This window comes from Sus scrofa, chromosome 5, assembly GCF_054392235.1.
Source record: "Sus scrofa isolate SSC_HxYL_T2T_F1_AM1 chromosome 5, Sscrofa_HxYL_maternal_Yorkshire_Landrace_v2.0, whole genome shotgun sequence".
NCBI lineage: Eukaryota > Metazoa > Chordata > Mammalia > Artiodactyla > Suidae > Sus > Sus scrofa.
In genome coordinates, this window is record NC_139387.1 from 4,777,166 (window position 1) to 4,802,211 (window position 25,046).

Below are 25,046 nucleotides of genomic sequence, written 5' to 3' on the forward strand. Positions count from 1 at the left end.
GAAAGGCTTTCCCTACTCTGAGATCATTCAAAATTCTCTCGTGTTTTCTTTTACTTCTTTTGTGTTTTAATTTTTTGCCATCAAATCTTTGATCTGTCAGTAATTTATTTGGATGTAAGGGTTTTTTTTTTTAGATCCGAATGTAAGTAATTTATTAATTTACTTGGATATAAAGTAGGTATCCAACTTTTTTTTTTCCCGAATGGATAGTTACCCCAACACCAATCATTAAATTGTCCAGCTTTTCCTCACTGATGTGAAATGCAATCTTACCACATACTGTAATGTTCTGAATCTGAGTATCCGGGTCGCTTGTGATGGGTTTCATTGGTCTGTTTATAAGTACGCTAGTACCACGTTGTATTAGCTGCTGTGGCTTTTGATATGTTTTCGTGTCTTCTTTGTCTATCTGCCAACTCTTTTGTCATATGAACTTTAGAATTAGTTTGCATAGTCTCCTTGTCAAAAAAAAAAAATCAAATTAGTATTTTTTACTGAGATTGTGTTGAATTCCTCGATTTAATTCAAGGAAAATGGACTTTTCATGTTGTCGAGTATTCCTATCCAGAAACACAGTATGTCTTTCCTTTTGTTCAAATTTTCTTTCATGGTGTTTTAGAGTTTTCTTCATATAGATATTGTACATATCTTTTGCATTTTATTCAAATTTATTTCTTTTCATCCTTCTTTTTTTTTTTTTTTTGCCATACCCGTGGCATGTGGAAATTCCCAGGCCAGGGATTGAACCCATGCTACAGTTACCACTTGTGCCACAGTTCAGCAAATGCTGGATCCTTACCCCAATACGCCACAAGGGAACTTCTTATTCATGTTTCTATTTTTATAGTAGAGTCTTTTCTTCTACTGTGTTTTCTAACCAACTGTTGTTTACATAATAAAACCTAACGATTTCTCAATGTGAAATTTTTTACTTAGCCACCTTACTGAAATGTCATATCTTTGTGATACTGTTTCACTCGATTCTCTTAGGTGTCCAATTATGCCATTTGCAAACAATGATAATTTCATCTCCTTCTTTTCAATCTTGGGGCCTCACTTCTTTTTCTTGTCTAATTCTGTTGGCTAGTACCTCTAAAACCATCTTTAAAATTGTCAGGCAATCTTATCTTCTTCCTGACTTTAATGGGGATGATTCAGATATTTTCCCAATTAGCCCGAGGCTGACTCTTCAGGTGGCTGTGTTCCTTTCATGGTAAGGAAAAACCCACTTGGAAGAAGTGTTTGTTGAGTGACTGTTGAAGGGATTCGTGACAGCATGGGGAGTGGTGGGCTGGTGGGGGGCGGTCACAGCCTCAATCTCTCTGTCTGATGTTGGGCTGGAATGTTTTGCCACCCTGCCATGCTTACTTGGGGGAAGTTGCCTCTTCCCTTTGGTCGGGCAGGAGATGCCCATCCCTTGGCTGCCATCCAGCTCTCTCCTCCTCCCACCAAGGCCTTCCTCCCAGCCTTCCTTCCTCCAATGCTTCCCCTGAATATCCTGCCATCTGCTCAGACCTTAGAATAATTCTGTGTGAGGTAGTTCAGCAGGCCTTGTCTGTCACGAGGGCTGGCATCAAGCCTGGAACTTGACCCAAGCCTTTTATAAGACCAAAGACTAATTCCCCGAGCAAGGAGAGCAGTGCCAGGACTGGGGTTAGGACCCTGAAGTGCTGTAGTTGCCGGCTGAAAGCCAGATGGAGGGCAGAGGCTTGGCAAGATGGCCAGGCTTCTCCAAGGCTCTGGCGACCTGTGTCTGGGACCCACGTTTTGAAGCCCCCAGGTTTCTGTGTTCTGCACGTTTACACAGGCTTCACACCGAAAACTCTGTCATTTCAGCACAGTGGGTCCTGGCTACAGATAATGAAGAATCAGAACATCAAACAAAGCCCTTTCCTGGGGAGGCATGGACACCCTGAGGCAGTTTGGCTGGGTTTTTATTCTGGAACCTCGGCAAGCATTTAGGGAGCATGTGGCATGGGGCCAGCCCTGCGTTCAAACCCTTGAAGTCACCTGGCAGCCCACCCCTAGCCCCTGTCACACACACAAGGAAGGTGAGGCTGGAAAGGCTGATAACTTGCTGACTAAGGTTGCCAGTCGGGGTGGAGAGGAGAGCCAGCCTGGGTCCAGAGGCCTCTTTCATAAATCTGGGACTTCTACTGATGGAGGGCCTAGAGCGGGGACCCCTCCCCCCACAGCATCATGCACGTGTGGGGCCTGATTCTCCCTCGTGGGGGCCACTCTGGGCATCATGGGATGCTGGCCACCACCCACTAGCACCTGCTCCCCACTGCCTGGCTGTGACAACCAGCCGTGTCTCCTGTCGTGGCCAAGCGTGGGATCGGGGGGCCTTCCTGGCTCGTGGTTGAGAGCGATGCTCTGGAGGGGCCCCTCCTTGTTACTCTCCACCGAGCTCCCCACCACCTCCCTTCCCACACACATGGACGGGGGCCCAGAGCGGGCTGGCTGCGTGCTCTCCCGGGCCGTGCCACTCTCGTGGGCTCCCTGAGGGCGGTGTGGTGCTTGGTCTCCAGCATCCGAAAGTCTTTAGGAAGCTGGGAGCCACACAGTTGGGAGAGATGAGCATCCCTGGGCAGAGCTCCCTGCAGCCTGAGTGTGAAATGCCAGGGCGAGGCGGGGGAGGGGGGAGAGGGGGGAGCAGGGGGAGAGCTGGGGGAAGGGCAGGGTCGGGGGGGGGGAGCAGGGGGAGAGGTGGGGGGGCGGGGTGGGACGGGCCTCCTGGGCTGGGGACGGAGGGGGAAGTGCTTGGGCTTCCTCTTAAGGGCAAGGGGCCCTGAGGGTTTAGGTTGGACTTGTGCTCCTGGGTGGCACACAGGACAAAGACCGGGGACACTGCAGAAGCCATGATGATGACCTGGGCAAGACTGGGGCCCCATTGATGGGAGGCGCTGGAGTCACCTGGGAGCTGCCCAGTCCAGAGCTTAGATCAGAGGCCCTGGAAGCCCCCGCTTAGCTGCCTGAGCTGCAGACCGTGGGGAGAGGGCCTGAGCCCAGGGAGCTGCACCTGACCTCGCATCCCACAGAGCTGGCGGCAGAGCGGAGACAGCTGGAGGATGGGCCACAGGGCTGGAATGATAGGCCAGTGACTGGGGTGCGACAGGCCTGCATGGCCTGAGATCCTGAGGGCCCCGGGTGTGTGAAGAGAGCCAGGTGGGGTCTGCCTCTGGGAGTGTCTTGCCCTTTGGGGCTCTGACCCCTGTGGGTGGGACGCCCGTGTTGTCTCGTTAGTCCTCACAGCGACTCAGGGAAGGAAGAAGGGGCTGGGCCCAGGCTGGTGCAGTCACCTGTTTCAGCCACCGTCAAGGCCAAGGGGTGTCAGGGCCCTGGTTCCAGCCAGTGGGCTCAGCACCCCCGGGTGCATCTAGACAGCCAGGACTTGCTGGGACCTGTGCCAGACTCAGCCAGGAGGCCAGATGATCGAATATCCCAGAAGGTTGGCGCCCACTGGCAGCCCATTTAGATGGACTAGCACAGCTGCGACCCCCGGTGGGGCTTTTTGAAGATGCCCGGGGCCCGTCAGCAGCAAGGGCTGCCTGGCACACGGCCGCCCCGCCAGTGAATCAGCTGGAAGGCGGGGCTGGTGGCAGAGAAGAGAAGAGTGCTTCTGATGACTTATTTATTTGTGTTTTTTCTGGAGGAACAGAAGAGTCTGTTTGGGTTCTGGCTGCCTGGCAGGGAGGCGGGCAGAGCGAGGGAAGCCCAAGCCCACCGCTATGGTGAGATGCCACTTGCAGCCACTCGGGCGGAGGCCCTGGTGTTCAGGATGGCCCCTCGCACCTTCCCACACCAGGTTCTGGCCAGGACACTAGCAGCAGTGACCACCCGGGGCCCCGAACAAGCAGCAGCAGCATCTGTCCAGGGCACGGGGTGGGACATGGGGGACGTGGGGCAGTGGTCAGCTCTCTCTGGGGGGGGGGGACATGTCTCTGGCAGAGGTGGCATGGACCAGAGTCTTGAGCAGTGCGTGGGCGTCCCTTCTCCAGGGAGATGGGCTGAGGCAGGAATTCTCAGAAGACAGAGGAGTCCTCAGGGCCTCAAAGTGGTCGGTTTTTTAAAAAAATTTTTATTCTTTCACTTTTTAGGGCCACACCCGCGGCATATGGAGGTTCCCAGGCTAGGGGTCCAATCGGAGCTACAGCTGCCGGCCTACACCCCAGCCACAGCAACGGGGGATCCAAGCCACATCTGTGATGTACACCACAGCCCATAGCAATGTCAGATCCTTAACCCACTGAGCGAGGCCAGAGATCGAACCCACATCCTCTTGGATACTAGTCAGGTTCATTACCGCTGAGCCACAGAGGGAACTCTAAGACCTAAAAGTAGAAAGTGCTCGGAGGTCCCATCGTGACTCAGCAGGTTAAGAACCCGACTAGTATCCATGAGGATTCGGGTTCGATCCCTGGCCTCCCTCAGTGGGTACAATATCCCACGTTGCCGTGGCTGGGGTGTAAGCTGGCAGCTGCAGCTCCAATTTGACCCTTAGCCCGGGAACTGCCATATGCCATGGGTGTGGCCCTAAAAAGACAAAAAAACAAAAACAAAAACAAAAACAAACGTGAAAGGGCTGGATTGTCATATTCTTGCCCACAGTGAAACCGCTTTCCTCCAAAGGTGCGTTCCCTCCAGGCTTGGGGACTTGAGAATCCCAGTGCCGGGGTCTCCGCCACCTGGCCCCGTCCTGTGGGCCTTACTTCACCAGCAAGCACATTTCGGGGTCTGAATTGGGCCCGAAGTTTCTGGATGTTCTTGCTGCCCTGTTAGGCATACAACCTACCTCCCCACGGTCAGCCTGGTGAAGCTAAAGAGGCTAGAATCCATGAGGTTTCCTAATCTGAATACAGCCACCAAGCCAGGGAAGGGACACATGAACACTGAGCATTTTCTGGAACACAAGGGGCCTGTGTTGTACTAACGCCCTTGACCTGAGCAGAGGTGTTATCTTTGAAGACGCTCCTGCTGTGGCCTCTTCGCACCAGGGCTGAAGCTGAGAGACGGGGGGCGCGTGCCCTAAGTCACACAGTTTGTGTCACCCCAACTCCTAGCAACACCAGAATGTTCATCCACTGAGTGAAGCCAGGGATGGAACCCGCATCCTCATGGATGCTCGTCAGGTTCATTACCACTGAGCCACAGTGGGAACTCCCACAGAGAGGGAATTTGCCCGCCTAGGACTTGAATCCACACAGGCCTGACCTCTTGGGGCAGGAATTTCGTCACCAGGCTTATCAGCTTGTCACAGTGACCCATGGCCCGCCCCTTGAGCGGGCTCCGTGCTCAGCTATTTTAGGTGATGTCGGCTGAGGGGCCTTGAACTCTGCCGCCAGGGTTCTGACACAGCGGCCTCACCTCCCCCATCCTCATTGCAACTGCCCCTGGGTGGTGACGGGACTTGCACACAGCCTCCGCCAGCTCACAGACCTGCTCCTGTCCCCGAAAGGTGTTCAGCGAGGTTTTGCCAAAAGAGAAGGTTTTGTTCCTCGCTTGGGAAGCTCCAAAAAGAATCTGAATCAGTAAATATTTTGGAAGATACTGAGAAATTGCTATCTGTGGCTTTGGCTGGCTTCACATCGTGCCCCATAGCACAGCCTGTTTTATCTTCTGCCCTTTGTAAAACACACACACACACACACACACACACACACACACACTCTCTCTCAGCAAAACGCCCCTGCGTCTGGATGAAATTAATTTCCAGATAACATTTTTCAATTAAATTAAAAAAATCCGGAATGCTTCCAGCCAGCCAACCATGGAGAGCACGCCCTGAAGGGCCCGGGCGCTGCCTGGGGACCGCATCCGTGGCCCAGGCGTCCTAGCCGGCCGCCACCTCCAGGATGGCCTCCTTCGCAAGGGAGAGAGTCTGCGAAGGTGGCACCTCCTGCGGGTGTGCCCCTCCCTTCCCCGAGCTGGGTGGGTGTCGGGGGGCAATGCGATCATGCTACCCTCCCCCTATGCCAGTTAGAGCCAGGTGGCTGCAGAGGCACACGTGATGACAATGACACATGCGTGGGATGCTCTTGGTGAGGGGTGGGGAGGTTGGGACCCGATGTCCGTTCCTGGTACAGGGTGAGCCAGGGCCAGGGCAGCCACGCATATGTGGGGAATCCCCACCCAGACAGCTGTCTTAGACTTGACCTTGAGATTCCACCGCCCCCCACCCCGTTCAGCAGATGCTGAGGTCAGATGGCCCTGCCGTTTAATCCCAGTGTGGCCACTCCCCAGCTCTGTAGCCTTTGGCCAGTGACTTTGCCTCTCTGGGCCTCATTTCATCATCTGTAAGTGAGGAAAACTGGCCCCTAATACACAGTGTTGTTGCAAAAATTTTGAAATGCAGGGCAGTGGTGTGTTGTGGTTGCTCGTATCACCGTGAACTCTGAGTGTGTGCCTAGTGAAGATAAAATCTAGGGAAAAAGTTGTTAACATCAAGGCTGCCATTGTCACCAGCTCTGAATAAGCACTCAGTATCTGTTAGCATAAGGGACACAGGGAGTAGCTTGGCACACAAAGATAAGTTGAGCCGGGACCCTAGCTTCAAGGAGCTCTGATCTCAAGATGCACACAGTCCTGCAAGACAGCAAAGACAACACAGTGTGTTCTGGGAAGCCCAATGGCGTTGGGAGCCCACTGGAGGGATTGGACTTAACACAGGACATCCAGGAAGGCTTCCTGGAGGAGGTGATAGCTACACTAAGACATGGAGGCAGGGCCGGCTGTGAGCACAGGAGGGAGGGAGCAGCTTCCAGGCAGAGGAGAAGCATAGGCAGAAGCCTGGAGGTGGCTTATCTGCCCAGAGAACATGACACCTGCCTTAGGCAGTGTGGTGCAGGGGTTAGGATTGGGGGCTCTGGGGCTGGACTGCAGAGTTCGAATCCTGGCTCTGCCGCCTGATGACTAGACGCTCTTAATTCTTCTGAGCCTTGGATTCCATCTCTGGAATGGGGATGAAAGCAGTAATACTTGCTTCCCGGTCTATTTCTCGAGTGTGGAACGGGCTGAGATGTGTAAAGCGTTTAGAGCGATGCCCAGCAGCTGTGTCTTTGTTGCTGTTATTTCTCAGTCCTGGTGGTTTAGTCCAGCTCCCCACCCCCACCCCCGCCAGCATCGCAGACTCTCTCTCTCTGTGGGGCAGCTTCTGCAAACAGCTGCCCCTGCCTCTCCCTCCCTGCCCCCCTCCCTCAGCCCCCGCGGCTGCTGCCATGGGAACCACCCAGGAAAAGCTGGATGCTTGGAGCAGCTCTGTGGGGGCTACAGGGGAGGCTGGAGAGAGGGTGCTGGGGGAGCAGGCGTGCCGGTGGCTGGAGCCAGGGCCTCCTCCTCTGTCCACGTGGACTCCTGCCTCGGCATGCCAGACGGGGCTGCCGGCCTCTGGTCCCTGGCAGGAATTCTTATCCAGATTGTCCAGGCAGAGCTAGCTTCCCCTAAAGCAGCTGGCTATCAGTCCTCCACACCTTAGTATGAACGAGCCCCTGGGATGGCTGTGGGCCCCATGGAGGTAGTGGCTAGAGATGGAGCTGCAGGAGGGATCAAAGATGCCTTGATGCAGAATTGCTGGGCTACTCATTCCATGAGCAGATACTGAGCCCCAAGCACCTGCCAGTGTCTGCTCCATACAAGGTGCCCCAGCCTTCACGTAAGGAGGGAAGGTATCCAGGCAGAGGGCAGGGTGAGCGAATGTCAGCAGCTCTGCCTGGGCCCAGCCCTGGTAGGGGGCGGGAGGACCCCGAGGGGAGCAGCCCCCTCCCCCACCACGGCAGAGGTCAAGGTCAGGCAGTGCTCAGGGGTGAACCAAGCTGGGAAGATCCAGAGTCTGGAAACTGAACCCAAGTGGGACCTCACATCATCTCTTCCAGGCCCAGAGACACACAGGGGGCCTCCCAGGCCACACAGCCGAGTTGGGCCCAGGACAAACCAGAGCCAGGCCTCCCGGCTCGGGCCCATGCTCCCTGGCTTCAGACAGCAGACAGAGGGGCCCGCGGTGGGGACCCAGGACACCAAAGGACCCCTGTCTGGTGGCAGCCAGGGCGGGCCCCTCCCAGTGGGATGTAGGGCTGTGCCGCTGGGTAGAGCCTCCCTCTGGCCACCCGCCAGCGCACACGCCCCTGAGCAGATGCCCGCAGTGGGGCGCAGATGGAGGCGGCATTTGTGGGATTAATAAATCGGTCCCCTTAAACTGCCGCAGTCCTGGGCAAGCACTGTTGGGGGCTCAGCGGCCCCAGCGGCAATGGCAAAGCGGGGGAAACGGCCCTTCCTGGGCCCCGGGGGAGACTCAGACCCTGGCCTGGGCGGGAAGATGAACATGGGCCCTGACAGCTTGGCCCCGGGGGGGCAGAGTGGGTTTGGGCCTGACCCAGCCATATGGAGGGCAGTGTGCCTGGAGGGCTTCCTGGAGGAGGCAGTCTCCGAGAGGTGGTGGTAGGACTCAGGTGGGGAGGAAGGCGGCAGGGAACAGAAAAGGCTGGCCTGGCCGGCAGCACAGCCTGTGCAAAGGCCGGGGGTCCGAGCGAGCTCCTTAGGGGCCATGGGCCTTCGCAGCTCTAGACCTGCCATCACCTCTACTTCTGGAGGGTGGCTAGTCCCCCGCGGAAGTGCAGGGTGAGGGAGAAAGAGAATCGACATCAGGGGTCCCCGAGACCCCCAGCCGCGCAGTCTGGTGGTGCTTGGTGAAGAGGCCTGAGTTGGGGAGCGATGGGGGGGGGCTCTGAAGGCATGTGGCTGGTGGAGCAGAAGGGACCAGAGTCAGGGGCGTGGGGAGGGCAGCGGAGCCGATGCTGAGTGTCCTGGGCTTCTGAGAGAGGAGGCGAGATGAAGCAGGCTGGAAGGGAGCCGGCCGCAGGTGGGGAGCACACCAGCTGGGTTCCCGCAGAACTCGGGGGTGTGAGGTGGCCTGGTGTGGGTGCTGATGGGTGGGGGTTTACCGCTCTGGAGCGTGGGTCAGTTTATCTTAAGACGACAGACTTCCAGCATTTGCTCTGGGTCCAGGAAGATGGGGGCGGGGGAGCTGATGGGGGAGGGGAGGAGGTGATGAGGGGTGCCTCCTGGGTGGCAGGAACAGCATAGCAAAGGGCAGGAGGGTGGACCGACCTGGGGCACCCACGGGAGACAGCTGGGAGGAGGACCATGTGGGAGGGGGCAGGAGGGTGAGAGTAGGGGCTGCTACTTCCTGAGCCAAGCCAAAAATTCCTTCCAAAGAGTTGTTTTTGTTGTTGTCTTTTTAGGGCCGCACCTGCAGCATATGGAAATTCCCAGGCTCGGGGTCCAATCAGAGCTGTAGCTGCTGGTCTACACCACAGCCACAGCAACACCAGATCTGAGCCGCCTCTGCGACCTACACCACAGCTCACGGCAATGCCGGATCCTTAACCCGCTGAGCGAGGCCAGGGATCGAACCCTCAACCTCATGGTTCCTAGTCGGATTTGCTTCCCCTGCACCACAAAGGGAACTCCCCCTTCCAAAGGGTTTAACAGTGTATGTGGTGGGGGGGGCGCCGAGGGGAGGGAAGCCCCCCGGGAGCCCCACCCAAGGACCTGGGGTCCTGGAGGGGTAGTCAGGTGGGATGGGCTCAGGGCCATGGGTTCCAGGGATCTAGGGGGAGGCCGAGAGGCAGGTGGGACAGAGGCAGTGGGGGTGGGGAGCGAGCATGAGGAGAGGGAACCCAGACTCCTTGCCCGGGGCGGGGGGGGGCTCGCCACCCCTCCCCTCTGAGACCCCGAAATGGCTCCCGTGTTCCGTTTTCTAATCCACCCCACTGGTTAACTCGGGCCCAGCGGAGTCACTGTCGCGGCCTCTCAGCCTCTCTCTGTTTTCCCCCAGCAACTACACCGCCTTGCTGGGAGTGTGGATCTACGGCTTTTTTGTGCTGATGCTGCTGGTTCTGGATCTTTTGTATTACTCGGCCATGAACTACGACATTTGCAAGGTCTACCTGGCACGGTGGGGCATCCATGGACGGTGGATGAAACAGGACCCCCGGCGATGGGGGAACCCGGCCCGGGCCCCTCGGCCAGGACAGCCGGCCCCGCAGCCCCAACCTCCTCCGGGCCCCCTGCCGCAAGCGCCCCAGGCCGTGCACACGCTCCAGAGAGACAGCCACAGCCCACCGCTGATGGCCTTCCAGAGTTCCTCTGCCTGGTGAGTGGCTGCGATCGCTTGTCTTTGGTGAGCTTGGAAAATACCAGGTCATTATTGCTGCTCGGTTTGGCTCATCAATTACCGGATTATGTGCTTATCTCATTTGCCGGGAAAAATTTCAAGTTGCATATGGTAACAACAGCGTGTGCCTGGACAGCAGAGTCTAAATGAAAGGTTGAAATGGAGCTTTAGAAACAAAAGCTTGCCAGTTTTTATTTTCCTTAGAATTCTGGTGTGAGTGAACTGTTGCCACTGAGCGTGAAATGGCATTGTGAGTTTCCTGGCTGCCAAGGCAAAAAGGGAAATTGGATGGCTTTCCAGGTTTTCACAGTCTGGTCAGAGGAAGCGAACTGGTCTGTCAGGGGCTGGGAGGGAAGCTTTTTTCCACATGAAGTTAGGAAATAAGCATATTACTGGGTCCCACTGAGCACAGAAGTGAGGCGATGCAGGCAGGCTGCTCAGTGGTGGCTCATGGGAGGGAAGGAAGCTGGCAAGGAAGGTGGGATCTCAGTTGGCCTTATAGGGTGGCCACTCCGGCAGAGCCAGTTACCCTGCCCCAGGGGCGAGTTTATGGCTTCCTCTACGGTGCCTCTCCAGTCTGTCCGTCTCTAGTCTGATGGGAGCTGGGGAATAACCTGACCTGGGGGTCCCGGGACAGTGCGGGCTCTGTGCATTTTGGAGCAGGAGCCACTGCGCAGCTGGCCCACACTAAGGACAGGCTTCAGCCCCTGGCAGGTGCAAGGCTGAGCACAGATGCCCACATCCAGGGCTCGGTGTGGGGTCCAGGTGCCCTGTGGGGGCTGAGCTGCCGCCCTGGGCACACAAGACATGGGGCACGTCAGCCCGGGGCATCACCCTACCGAGCCCAGCCTGCAAGATCCAGGTGCAAAAACCTGCAGCAGGGATCACTGCCAAGTCCATGAGCTCTGCAGGCAACCCAACCCAGGTTCAAGTCCCAGCTTGGCCAGTTACCAGCTCCGTCACTTCAAGCAAGTTCCTTCACCCGCTCAACCTCCATCCTTGTGAGGGAGTGGAGAGTCTGCATGTCCACTCCCCCTGCCCCGGTTATCCTGGGGATCAAATGCAATTCCCGGCACATAGTAGGTGCTCAGTTGACCGCTGCTACCTCCTTGCTGGAGATGCAGCCAAGCTAGTTCCTGATCATTTAAGTAGCTCATGCAGGGTGACCTTTTCCATAATGAATAACTTAAATAATTAATAAGAGACACTTAAATCAGCCTGTGCTTACTGGTCCAATAAGTGCCCCGTCCGTCACGCAGGGGACAAAGACAAAGCCTTGTTCAGCTCAGCTCTGTTTGCCAAACGTGCGCGAGCAGGTCCTCTCGCGGGGGCGGGGTGGCGAGCCAGGCTCCTGGTGGCGTGGAGGTGATGGCTGCAGAAGAGGCGGGTCTCCATCCAGAGGCGTGGGAGGTGACACACAAGCCCACCCAAAGCGTCAGCCCCAAAGTGAAACAGCTGCTGGTCCAGCCCCAAAGCTGGGGTTTCCCAAAGAGCGCGGCTCTTGGAGCAGACACCCCTGGGCCGGTTGTCAGCCTCAATGCCCGGGTCTCAGCCAGGAAGCTCTGAGGGTAATACTGTAGGCACCAAACTTTGAGAACCACTGGAAAAATGTCTCTCGCAGATGCCACGTGCTTTGAGAGCTGAAGCTACCATGTCAACAGAGGTGTCCCTCTCCACCCCCCTTGCTGTGTCCTTGGCAGTGATTCGAGCCAGCCTCTCTGGGGTGTTTGCCTTCCTGCCTGCAGAATCCAGGGCGGTGAGGTTTGTTCCGAGTCGCTGGGTCCAGTCCCTTGCTGTTAACCCTCACCTGCCTCTGCCGTCTCCCCCTTTCCACACTGCACAATTGTGCACCTACTGTGTGCCAGGCGCCGTGCTGTGCACTCCAGGTGGGGTTCAAAGACATCTGCCGTGGAGCAGAAAGGGCGCGCCAAGCTTGATGGGCTGGTCCCTGCAGCCTGGGTTCATGGCTTCGGGAGAGGCTGAGCTCCCAGGCGTCTGCGTCGTGTTGGAGCGCAGCGCCTGCTGGTTCCCCTCTCTGCACGACCAAGTGAGCGTTCCCTGGAGACCTGCGGGGATGGGACGTGTGCTGGGGGTTCCCAGGGTGCCGCCCAGCTCCGTTCTGCCTTCCACTGGCGGTGACCTTGGGTCGGGGGCTTCCTGCTTGGGCTTCCGTGTACGCCCGAGGGGAGAAGGGATGGACTTTGGGAATACGGTCAGGCGGGCGGCCGACCTTCCTGGCGCTGGCCTCCTGCTGGGTGCCCTGCTCCCAGCAGCGCCTACTGAGCACTTGTTGTGTCCTGAGTGGCGTTTGCACCCTGCCAAGAAGCTTTCCCGAGGTGACAAGCCAGTATGGTCAGGATGTGATGGGGGCTCCAGCCCCCCTACCCACTGGCCCTAGCATCCGCCCCCTCCCCCAGGCTCGCAGGAATCCCTGCGCCTCCCGTGTGCTGTCTTCTGTTACATTGTTCAACTGGGCTAAAGTTTCCCCGAGCAGCCCCCACCCCTCCTGGCTCTGTGCTGGGGGTGAGGGACACAGCGACCGTGGGGCCCAGGAAGACGTGGGCAATTTCATCCAATGAAGGGACACAGCCCGAGGGAGGCACCGGCGGGTGAGGGGCACAGCCGGACGGTGCGGGGCAGTCTGAGGTCACACAAGCCTTGCCTTGGGGACAGAAGGGGAGAGGGTGGCAGAAAGCCACCCAGCCAGGCAGGTGGATGGCCTCCCCACGGGGCGGGGGGTGTGGTCACGGGGTGGCGTTGAAGTGGGGGGAGGGGGGCTGGAAATCTGGCAATCGAGGAGCAGGAGGGGCTGGAATCACTGTTTCTCCCCGAAGAAGCACTGGAGTCTGGGCTGCTTTGTGGGTCTTCTGAACCCCCACGTTTGGGCATGTGTCAGCACTTTGCTAGGGCATCACTGAGATGCCACCTCTCCAGCGGATGGCATCAGCTGCATCCCAGGCGTGCATGTGTGTGTGTCCCCTTTCATCTCCAGAAGTCCTCAGCCTTTGTGGCCTCTGTGGCTTTCTCCCCACCCCCATCCCGCCTCAGAATCATGTGGGTGACCCCAGCCTCTCCAGCTCCCAGGGGCTTCTCCAGCCCTGACCCACAGCCCAGCCTCTCCGCCCCCAGGGAGCAGGACCGGAGCGCTTCATCTGGGAAGAGGGGCCGAGGGGGAAGCAGGTTGCAGGTGCACTCGACACCGGGGTCCCCAAAGTCCCCACCACGAGGTCACTCCTCTTCTAGGCCCCACACACATGCCTGTTCTGAGCCCTCATTTGGGGGTGGGGGACTCTCAAGGCACAATCCAGCCCTGGACGACTCCTGGGGACACTGAGGCAGGAAGCTTATCCCAGGTGCCCCAAGGGGAGGCCCATAGGTGCTGCAGCTGCCTGGTTGGTGGCCGGGAGCAGGCGCTGGACCTGGAGGCAGGGTCGTGGACCAGGCTGAGCCTCGGTGCTGACAGCTGAGTCCCTGCAGAGCTGGGCACCTGGCAGGGCTCAGCGAACACTCAGAAACCCACCGAGGAGGCTGTGAGAGCTGCTCCCCCCAGCTCCCCAGACAGCGGGCATCCACTCAGTGTCAGGTGCTCAGGGCACAGTGGCACAAAGAGGAACAGGATGGGGTGACAGGGTGGAGAAGGGGGTCACAGTCGCTGAGTGCTGGCTGCGTACCGGGCACCTGCCACGGGCTGCGTCAGTGGAGTCAGCACCAATCCGGCCCTAAAGTCATGACTCTTAGTTGGTTATTTTTCGTGTTCGCATTACCATCGTGCCATAGGAAGCACAACCGTTTGGGGAGGAATCCGATGGCTCAGGTTCAAAGCCCACCTGGGACACGTGCAGGCCCTGTGACCTCGGACAAGCCATTCCACCGGCCCGTGCCTCCGTTTCCCCACGTACCTAGCAGGGGTTGTTGTCATCCTGAGAATTAAGTGGGCCAGTCCTTGTCAAGGTCCTGGCTGGCACCTAGCCCCCGAGTGGTGGTGACTCTTAAGGTCATTTCACCTATAGCTCTTCCAGAGTTGACAGGGCGAGCAGAAGCAGCATGTCCCTGCACGGGCCACCCCACGTGCTGCGCAGACCAGCCACACACCCTGGTTCATCTCCCATCTGCCCTGTGGGGTTGGGGTGTGGAGCCCCATTTTCAGATGTGGAAAGAGGGGGGCTCAGGGGAATTTGTTGACTCGCCCATGTCAGCCAGCAAAGGGAAGACCAAGGCAGGGCCCCACCCCAGGGCCAGCAGCCCCTCTGCTGGAGGGGGCGCTCATAGGGCTGCTGGAGAGGTGGCCTTGTCCACGGGAGGAGGGAGCAGCCTCTTGGTCAGAATCTCTGAGGCAGCCCCCAAGCTGCCACTAAAAAAGCAATATTGGAGGCCGAGCATCAGTGGTGCCGCATTTCAGGGCAGCCCTGCCTCTGTGGTCCCCGCAGACACAGCTCCATCCGTCTCCATCCCCAGAAATGCCATTTCCTTGCTGCCTGGCGAGGCCCCAGTTGCATCACCACGTGGGCTGGCACTAGGGTGCCCCCGCCTTGGACCCCCACAGTCACTGCGTCACAGACTCGGCCTGGATCCGGTGGGGGGGGGGCAGTGTCCTTTGGGCACAGCAGGTGCACAGCCCCCCTTCAATCACCTTCGCAGGGAAGCTGGCTTTCCCTTCCTCGGACTGCAAAGTTTTCTGCTAAAATCCCACTGCTGGCTCAGTCTCCCCTAGTGGCCCCATGCCCCCAGCTTGTTTCCTTCTGAAAAGCGGTGACACGTGCCCTGGTTTTTTACCCATAATGTCTCCCCTGCCCACCTGCCACGCTCTGTTTTTCTCCCGAGCGAGCGTTTCACCTTGACCTTTCTCGCATGCGTGCAGGCTCACAGGCGGCAGGGGGGCAATTCCGGGCTGAGTGCCTCCTTCCTGCCGCCCTCCCCTGGCCCTCCCCCCCGCATCCGTTCCCACATTCAGCCAACACTCCCCCAGCCCCTGCCCTCACCCACGGCCCGCACACCACTCCACCTGGCTCTTTTTGCCCCAGCTCGGGGTCTACCTCCTAACAAATCACATCCTTATTATTGTGCGATGGTTGCTGGCCTCCCTCCGGCTGAAACCTACCCCCACCCCCCCGCAGGTGTCTGGTCTCTGGTGTTCAGGGCACTTAGCAGGTGCTCAGCAGATGCTGTTTGGTTGACGCAGCAGCAGAACTGGAGCTGCCCCTGAGGCATCACCCTAACCTGTGTGCTTTGTTGCCAGTGCCCTCCCCGGGGATGTAGCGGGGCTAAAGGAGGAAAGGGGGGCAGCTAGGGAGGCTGCAGGCACCACCCAGGCTCCTCGCTGCAGCTGTGGAGAGCAGGGTCCCTGAAATTCGGTATCACCCCTACTGCCCTGTCATTATCCTGCACATGTGCGTCGCTGTCACTGTTACAGGCCCAGAGAGCAAGCAGGGGCTCAAGGTCAGCCACACCAGGCTTTGAATCCCATCTTGGCTCCCGAAGACCTCTCCGAGCCTCAGTTTCCTCATCTGTAAAATGGGTACAGTTGCAACCTGACCTCACAGTGCAGTCATGAGGACGAGAGGAGGTTCATGGCTGCCCTCCCAGGACCCCAGTCTCCTATTGTCCCTGCCTCGCTCCCTCTGGTTCATCCCACCTCCCCAACCCCTTGGAGGACTTCAGTTCCTGGCCTGACTCCCACAGCCCTCCCCAGCCACCCCGCTGTCTCTGAAGCCTCAGGCTACCTCTCACCTCCTTCTAAGAGGCGCAGGAGCAAGTGGAGCGCTGGGGCCATAGCTAAACACTTACTGGACACCCCCCTCATCATTATTTTCCTTGGCCCTTGTAACTCCCACCCTGGGAACTGAGTACCACAGCTTCTACCGTCTCCTTTAACAGATGAGCAAACACAGGCCCAGAGAGGCTAAGTGACTTGCCCGCAGCCGCACAGTAAGTCCATGAACTTGAGCAGGGGTCTCCCTGGTGCAGGGTCTCTCAGAACCAAGTCCGACCCCGAGCCAGCCGCCAAGCCCCTGCTAACCTCGGAGCGCCTCCCGCCTCCCTCCTGCCTCGCACCTTCCACTTGAGGCCGGGCTTCCCTCCATCTCTGGCCAATTCACGCCTCCCTGCTTTTGCACACAGTCCTCTTCCCAGAATGCTCCTCTTCCACATCTCCCTGGGGAACTCCTATTCATCCTTCAAAACCTTCCCTGAGGTCAGGGGCCCTAGTCAGATCTAGAGGCCTGGTGGGGGGTGAGGGATGGGGTGGTGAATAGAGGAGAGGGCAGAGGCTGCTCACCCCCAGGCCTTCCCAAGGGAAATTCCTGACTTGGCCTGGAAAGAGGGGTGTTTGTGTATTTCAAACTGTAATGGGCATTCAATCCCCCCCGGGGCCTGATAAATTTGCGAATTCAAATGTGCATGGGCTGGGGTGGGCCTGGGACTCTGCATTTGTAGACCAGCTCCCGGGAGATGCTGGTGCTCCCCCAGATGCTGGTCTGGGAACCAGCCGTTGACTGGAGGACAGTGCCTGGGCCTTTCGAGTGGGAGCTTCTTTCTCCAGGACAGGCTGCCTGCCTTCAGGGCTCAGATTGGCAGAAGGAGCCCAGGGGCCTGGGGGGCTGGCTCTGGAGTCCAGGGGGGACAGTGAATATCCTGACCCCATGGCAAGAGGGGAGAAGCTTCCCCTCCCCTCCCCTGTCCACCTGGCCAGCCAAGAAAGCCTCTAGTTCAGGAGGGGCTCGGGTTTGCACGGAAAGCATCCCAGCACATGGGGAACAACCACAGTAGCACGAAGGGCGCAGGGGACCCAGGAGAGCCCTCAGGGAACTGCAGGGGAGGGCGGCATCCGGGCAGGCTTCCCGGAGGAGGAGGCAACAGCGTTGCGCAGGCCTGGGGAGGTGCGGGGAGGTCACCTGATTGGAACAAGGTGGAAGAGTCTCTCCAGACAGAGGGAGAGGCCTGGAAAAGGCCACGGCGAACCTTGAAGTCAGGCGACATTTACAGATTTCGTGGGGGCCAAGGAAGAGCCAGCCCCTCTTTCCTGACATTCGCTCTGGGTCCTCTCTCAGCCCATTGCCCCTCCCACTCACCTAGAACCCTCTCTAGCTCATTGGAGAACCCATTCATGCTTCCCCCTCCCCACAGGGTCCCCAGAGCTCCCTGGACCCCAGAACCTCCCCGCTGGTAGAGCTCGGATGTCCCTTTTTGCCTGGCTCTGTGGTCAGAGCCTCCGCTGTGTGGCTTCTGGAGGGAGGACTCCAGCCAACAGCAAAGAAATGCCAGGATATTAGGAGATAAAGGGAGAGGACCAGGTGTCTTCATTCCTTGGCGACACATCAGACACCGAGGAGGCCCCGTGATGGAATTGAGAAGGCACTGAGTGTCCTGAGTGGAGTTGGAGTTTCAGATGCTCGGGGCCTCCAGCTGGATCAGGACACTCTAGCCCCGTCCATCTCATCTCTGTCCTTCCCGCTGGGCCCTGGCTTCCTCCCACCCGGCCTAGTTTACGCGGGGAGACACCCCCAGTCCCCCACCAGTTCTTCCCGTTTTCATCACGTTCACGCAGCTTTGGTGAGGGTGTTTGCTCCTTAGCGCTGCCCCATGACTGGGGAGTACTGGGAGGGAGGAGGAATGACAAGCCCGGAGCAGAGGCCTCACCTGCTGTGTGTCCTCAGATGAGCTGCAGACCCTCTCGGAGTCTCAGCACCTCCTCTGGGCATTGGTGATGAGAGGTACAGGAGAGCACACAGAAGGGCCTGGCCTGGGGCTGAGCACACAGTAGGGCTTCAGGAGAGAGCGATGATCGAATTCCTGGGGGACATGCTCCCTCCCCTCCCAGCTGGCCCCTCCTTACCCCGGGGAGGGCACTCAGAGAGCCGGGCTTCTCAGTGGACCAGGGCTCAGGTGCTTGGCCAAGAGGGAACACGTAGGTTTGGTGCTGGGGAGCAAATCTAAAATAACAGCTACCCGAGTTCCTGCTGTGGCTCAGCAGGTGAAGCCCCAGTGCTGTCTCCCTGAGGATGTGGGTTCTATCCCCGGCCTAACTCAGTGGGTTCAGGATCTGGCGTTGCCACAAGCAGCCACGTAGGTCACAGATGCAGCTCGGATCCAGCTGCAGCTCCAACTGGATCCCTAGCCTGGGAACTTCCATATGCTGTAGGCATGGCCATAAAAATTAAATTAATTAATTTAATTAAATAATAGCAACCCTTGAGCACAGGTGCAGCCGGGCACCATGCCAGCGCTCAGGCAGGGCGCCCTGTGGTCCTGCCCCATCCCTGCTAGAACTAAGAACGAGGGTTTTCTCTGCTGGTTCAGTACCTCGCTCCCAAATCCTCATTTCGTGGATGAGGAAAGCAAGGCACAGAGAGGTTAGGTAACTGGTCCAAGGTCACCCAGCGGATCCCCCCGTAGACTCAGCATTTGAACCCAGGCAGTCTGCTCCAGCTGAGGCTGTCAGGGCGGGGTCTCCAGCCTGTCCTCAGCCGGGGAGCTGGACAGGAAAATCGGGGGAGGCAGGGGACAGAGATCGAGGGCTTCCGCATGGCCCTGAAGTCTTGGGCAGGAACCGGCTCCCTGCTGAAGGCTCCAGCCAGGGCAGGACTGAGGGCAGCGGGCAGGAGTCCAGTTCTGGTCCAGAGAGAAGGATGGGAGCCCACCTCCCCACTCCTGTCCTGGGCCAGGCCCTGCCTCGGGCACCTGGTCACACAGTCAGACTGACTCGAGGGCAGACAGTAGCCATGAGTGAGCAGGTCTGATGGAAGGGAGCCCAGAGGAGACACTGGCCCACGCTGGGCATCCAGGAGAGCTTCCTGGAGGAGGCGATGGCCAGAGTGATCTTCAAGGATGAGTAGGCGTTAGGTGAAGAAAGAAAGAAGAAAGAGAGAGAGAAAGAAAGAGAGAGGGAGGGAGGGAAGGAGAGAGAGAGAAAGAAAGGAGGAAAGGAAGAAAGAAGGAAGGAAAGAGGGAGGGTGGAAGGGTGTTGTTGGTAGGAGGAACCGCATATGCAAAGACCCGGAGGAGGGGTCAGGCCCTAGGGATCTCCATGGGGAGCGGTGTCCGGGAACAGAGAGCATCTCAGGCTTCTTTTCTCTGAGAGAATAATCAGGTTCTTTTTCTGGTGATATTACCCCCTTTACTGATAATATTCCACCAGAGGTCAGAAATGCTGCCCAGAAACTCCCTCAGGGCTCAGGGGGCCATAAACCCCAACAGGGACCCCCAGCCCGGCTCTCGATGGAAACAGCGTGGGGGCTCAGGACGCACCAGCCCCCAGGGTCCAGAAGAAGGGACCCGGCCACGTCCAAAGGGACCTGGGGCTGTGCCAGTGAATTTCCCACTCGTACCAAGGAGCAAATTGGGATCTTAGAGCAGAAGGGAAGGGGCGGGTGCTGTGGTCTGGAGGGGACGCCACGAGTCCAGAGTTCAAGTCCCATGTCTGCCCTCCGGGTCCTGCAGCCTGGGCAGTTGCTGCAGCATCTCGCCCTCTCCCCGCCCCCCCAAGGCCCCAGGTCATTGGAAAGGGGGGATGGGAGGCAGGGCCATTGGAGCCAGAGCCTCGGGGGTCCTTGTTGCTGGTCTTAATGGTAATTTCCCTGATTCACTACTCCGCCCGCCTCAGCCCTGCACCGAGGAGCTGTCACAGATTCCTTTCTTTTGAGGACGAATTTCCCATCGTAAGGTTGCCCTGCCCACTGGAGAACGTGCAAAGAGTGGACCAGGGGCACCAAACGCAGCCCATTCTCCCCCCCACACACACACACACACTCCCCCAGCAGCCTTCTCTTGTCATCAGCGCACGGTTCACTTTACAGTTGTTGCTTGGCACATAAGATTGCGTGTCTTGGGGTTTTAATTCAACGTTATGTCACGGCGAGCTGCCCGCATCATGAGGGGCTTTCGTAACTGCGCTGTAACGGCGGCGCTAATTGTCCGTGGAGACACGATGGTCCGTCATCATCCATGACCCACTTCTGTGTCTCGGGCCACCGGGGGGCTCCTGACCTCCCACCGGCACGGCTTCTCCTCCACCCTCAGAGCATCACTCTGGCTCATGCCCCAGGTCCCTCGGCCTCCAGGGCAGGAGGGTTTCCAGGTGTTGGTACGGAGGCCCCCTCCGTATCCCCACGCAGCTGAGTGCTGCCCAGTGATGGAGCCCGCGCTCCCTCTGGGGGCTGCTGCCCGCATTTGAACAACCCCACTTGCTCTGAAGCTCTCTGTTCTTTTCTGTTGTGTTTGGCTTCTGGTCTGCTGTCTCTTCTGCTGTAAGGAATCCTGAGAGAGTGGGGATCGGTCTGTCCTGTGCCCAGCCATGCCGCCAGCACTTAGTAGTGGGCACCCAACAGATAAGCATTGAGCAAATGTACCTTCCCCTGCCCGGAGCCTGCTAAGGGTCAGGCCAGTGGATGACCGGCATTATTATTATTAATAATAACATTTACTGAGGAACCATCGAGATAAGCAGCTGCTGCAGAGCTGTCTGCTCACATCCCTGGCAGCACTGTGGCCTGGCCGCCCCCAGCTCCAGGCACGGAGGCAGAAATGGAGGCTCAGAGAGAGTTAGCAGCTTTCGCAGAGCTGCACAGCAGCCGAGCCAGAATTCACAGCCAGGTCTAGCGGACTCCCACGGCCACGCTCTTGGAATGGGGAGCAGGTGCTTCTGCTGCTTCTGCTGTGAGAGTCCCACCCTGGAGTGGTGGTCACCAAGCACCTAGGCCCGTGCCGGCCGCGATGACAAGGCTCCTTGCGCCAGTCAGGCCTTCCCCACCCCAAGTGTCCCCCCCAAAGGGCATGAGGTCTGGGGCTCTGGGCACCAGCACCCCAAGCCCTCTCTGGCCTGGACCCAGCATGGACCAGAAGCCATGTGGCTTCAGATCCTGCACTGGCTCCATCAAGGTTGGCACATGGGCATGGTCAGATCCCACACTGGCTCCGTCAAGGTTGGCGCGTGGGCATGGTCGGGTGTGTGGATTGGCTTCTGGATCATCATCCTTTTCCTCGAACTGTCTGTAAAGATCTTTCCCAGGCCTCAGAATCTTTCTGGAGACCCAAGGAGGGGCTGAGGCAGCCATGGGTCCCCGCCTGTCCACAGCCACCTGCCTCCTTCTGCTGGAAACCTTCCCCACTGGGGGAGCCATCCAGCCCCGTGGCACAGAACCAAAAAGAGCACCGGCTGGTTTCTATACAGTGTCGCCTCCAAAGCCTCACGGCCACACTCCAGCAAACGCGCAGCGAGGCCAACTGCAGGGTCCAAGAGTCAGAGCTGGGTTCAGGTCCTGCCTCCGCGTGCGAGTGGGGAAGCTTGGGCAAATTATTTAATTCTGGGAGCCTCGGTTCGCCCATCCGTAAAATGGACCCAGTAGATGGACCTTGTGGGATGACTATGAGGATTAGAACAGGACCCGGCATGTGACAGGTGCCTCAGTCAGTGCCGATGGGGGCAGCGCGAGTGCAAGAGCAAAGGAGAGAAGCAAACCACAGAACCCCACACCCAAGCACAGGTGTTTTGCATTTTCTGCATTCTTGCAATAATGAGGTACAGTGGTTCCCCCCCCTTCTCCGAGGTTTCACTTTATCCGGTTTCAGTTGCCTGCGGTCAGCTGCGGCTTGAAAATATCAAATGGAAAATTCCAGAAATAAACAATTCATACGTTTTCAATTGTGCACCACTCTGAGGCGCGTGATAAAAGGCTCACCCCATCCCACCCCGGATGTGAACCATCCGTTTGTCCAGGGTGTCCCCTGCCACTGGTCACTGCGTAGCCATCTCGGTGATCAGATCAACTGTCGCAGTATCACAGGGCTCGTGTTCAGGTGACCCTTACCCACCTCATCATGGCCCCAGCGAACAAAAGCGGTGATGCCGGCAAGTCGGCTGTGCCAGAGGGAAGCCAGGAAGTGGCTCCTTTAAGTGAGAGGAGGAACGTTCTCAATGAGGAAAGAAACAAATCTAAGATCCTCCTAAGATCCACGGGAAGGACGAATCTTCGACCCATGAAATCGGGAAGAAGGAAAAAGAAATTTGTGCTCGTTTTGCTGTCACACCTGAAACTGCAAAAGTAGCAGCCGTAGTGCAGATGCTAAGTGCTTAGCAAAGATGGAAAAAGTGCTATGTTTGGGCAATGAGATATTTCGAGACGGAGCGAGGGACCACACTCGCATAATTTTTCTTATAGTATGTTGTTATCATTGTTCTGTTTTATTATGCGTTACCATTGTTAAGCTCTTGTTGTGCCTAATTTATAAATTAAGCTGTATCACAGGCATGTGCATATAGGAAAAAGCTTAGTATCCGGAGGATTTGGCACTTTCTTCCGTTTCAAGGACCCCTGGGGGTCTTGGAGTGGATCCCCCGCGGTCATAGAGGGACAACTGTACACACAGATTTGCATTCTAGCTTTATTCCCTAACATGAAAATTAGCCATTGTCAGAGGTTCCCTCATGGCACAGAGGGTTCGGGATCGGGCGTTGCCAAAGCGGTGGCGCAGGTTGCACCTGCAGCTCGGGTTCGATCTCTGGCCCAGGAACTTCCACCTGCAGCAGGTGCAGCCAAAAAATAAATAAATGCAAATAAAAATGACGGTTTAAACATTAGCCGTTATCTTCTGGTTTTGACTTAATTTTCCTAAATCTCACATTAGCAGCTCCGCAGTTGTCCAGATTCCATGTGCTGGCATTAATTTAGCCATTCTACAGCAAGGCGTTTGCACAGCTTTTTTTAAAAAACTAGGACAAAGAACATTGCAAGCGGGAGGAACATACACTCTAGAAAATCGGGGGTGGCAACCAACGCGTGTAAGTGTTTCTCGTTTTCCTTCTTTGAATAATTTCCTCCAGATAGAGTCCAGGCTGGCAAGTGATTGAGTCTAGGTGGTGACAGTTTTGTGGGTCTTTATATCAGTGCCAACCTCGTTCCCGAAGGGACTGTCACCCACCGGCAGCTTCTGAGGAGGCTCACTTCCCAGCCACCTCCCCCTCCTCCCCGCACAGGGCACCCTCCTTTCATCTGGTAATTAATTGTATTTCAAGGGGCACCCTCCTTTCATCTGGTAATTAATTGTATCTCCTCTCCCTTGAGTTGCCAGCTTATTTTAACGTGTCCCCAAGACAGGTGAGAATGGAAGCCATTTGCATCAGCAACATTTATTTCCCAAACTTCAGCTCCCGGGTCTTCCTCCTGCTGTGTACCGCCCTCCCTTGTATTATTTACTTACTACATTTTAAATTGACCTTAAATCAAGCCATTTTTTAAAAAAAGAAAACTCAGACTTGCTCTAAGCTATCATATCTTTAAGAGTTACATTTTTTTCCAGAGAACCCTCCTACACTGTTGGTGGGAATGTAAATTGGTGCAGCTACTCTAGGAAAATAATGCTACCCTGTGATCTAGCGGTCCTCGTTCTGGGCGTCTCTCCGGAGAAAACGCTAATTCAAAAAGACACCTGCACCCCAGGGTTCGTAGTGGCACTGTTTACAGTAGCCAAGGCACAGAAGCAACCTCAGCGCCGATCAACAGATGAATGGATAAAAGAAGATGTGAGAGATACATACATAGAGTGCATATATACATATATATATACGATGGAATATTACTCAGCCATAAAAAAGAACCAAATCATGCCATTTGTAGCAACGTGGATGGACCTAGAGACGATCACACTAAGTGAAGTCAGCCAAAACCCAATATCATATGAGATCACTTATATGTGGAATCTAAAATACGATACAATGAACTTAGGTCTAAAAGAGAAAAAGACTCACAGACGTAGAAAACACACTTGCAATTACCAAATGGGAAAGTGGGGGGAGAGAGAAACTAGGAGTTTGGGATGAGCAGATACACGCTACCGTATAATAAACTACGTAAACCACAGGACATCCTGGATATAGCACAGGGAACTAGAGTCCATATCTTGTAATAAACTGTAATGGAAAAGAATATGAGGACATATATATTAATAATATACGTCGAACTGAGTCACTTTGCTGTACACCAGGAACTAACACAACACTGTAAATCAACTATGTTTCAATTAAAAAGAAACGAGTGAAGTGTTCCTAATGCATACACATCAAACGCATCCATACACATGGCCCAGAGTGGCGGGGCCACCTCATCCTGGCTCTGCTGAACTGGTAGTTAAATTTTGAGAAATGTTAGGAGCCTGTTATGAAACACACCCAGGGTAAAAATTCAATGATATGAGCTTCCAGTTAAATAAACTCCATTAAATACAAAGGTAGTGGATACAAGCCAATTACCCAGTTGTTTCTGTACATCCGCTGCTCTCCCTGCTCTTCCGTTTCTACGTCTGTGGTCTCTGTGCAGTGGTGGCTGCTACCCGTCTCTCACCAACGCTGGGGTCAGTGATACCATGTTGACGGTCTTTGCACCACGGAAATGGGCAGCAGATATTACAGATCCAGCACCTCTGATGAGCTGCCTGCCCCTGCGGTCTGTGCCCCTGACTGTGGAGACGCAAATGTGTTTCTGCATGCTTGGGAAACCTCGGTCCCTGCGTTCCCGGGGACACCCAGGGGCAGGCATCCGGGCAGTGGTAGGCAGGACAAGAAGCAAGATCGTTCTGGAGGGCGCCTCAGCCACGCTTCCCGGATCCTGGTCTTTCCCAGCCCAGGAAAACAGGGGGACCAGAAGCCGGAGAGCCTGGTCAGACCTCCCTGTTACACATCTGGCTCTCGGTCCCCGAGGAAACATCTTGGGTGTCCCTTTGCAAACTCTCCAGCTCCATCCTGCCCTTCCTTCTCTGGAACAGTCTGCATCGCTGTGTGGCTGCAGCCCGGGCACCCGTAACTCACTCACTTATTCAATAAGTGCTTTATTCAAGGTCGACACTAGCCCACGGCCAGTGCTCAGTGCAGGAGGTTGAAAGAGGAGAC

At 56.6% G+C, this 25,046-nt stretch overlaps 1 protein-coding gene and 1 long non-coding RNA gene across 16 annotated transcripts in view; both read left to right on the plus strand.

Annotated features, from left to right (window-relative positions):
• Positions 1-25,046, plus strand: part of SHISAL1 (shisa like 1) — a 143,914-nt gene that overhangs the window by 97,386 nt on the left and 21,482 nt on the right. For 8 of the 15 annotated variants that reach the window (XM_085024980.1, XM_013997474.3, XM_085024990.1 and 5 more), the window contains exon 4: positions 9,833-10,150. In XM_085024980.1, coding sequence (XP_084881106.1) covers positions 9,833-10,150 — 318 coding nt within the window. Of the gene's footprint in view, positions 1-9,832; positions 10,155-25,046 lie in introns of those variants that run through there. The other 7 variants (XM_085024979.1, XM_085024984.1, XM_085024981.1 and 4 more) reach the window with 1 other exon arrangement.
• On the plus strand, positions 18,927-23,410 carry LOC146403086 (uncharacterized). The gene is made up of 2 exons (XR_014845373.1): positions 18,927-19,449; positions 20,211-23,410. It is a non-coding gene; the product is annotated as an uncharacterized LOC146403086 (long non-coding RNA).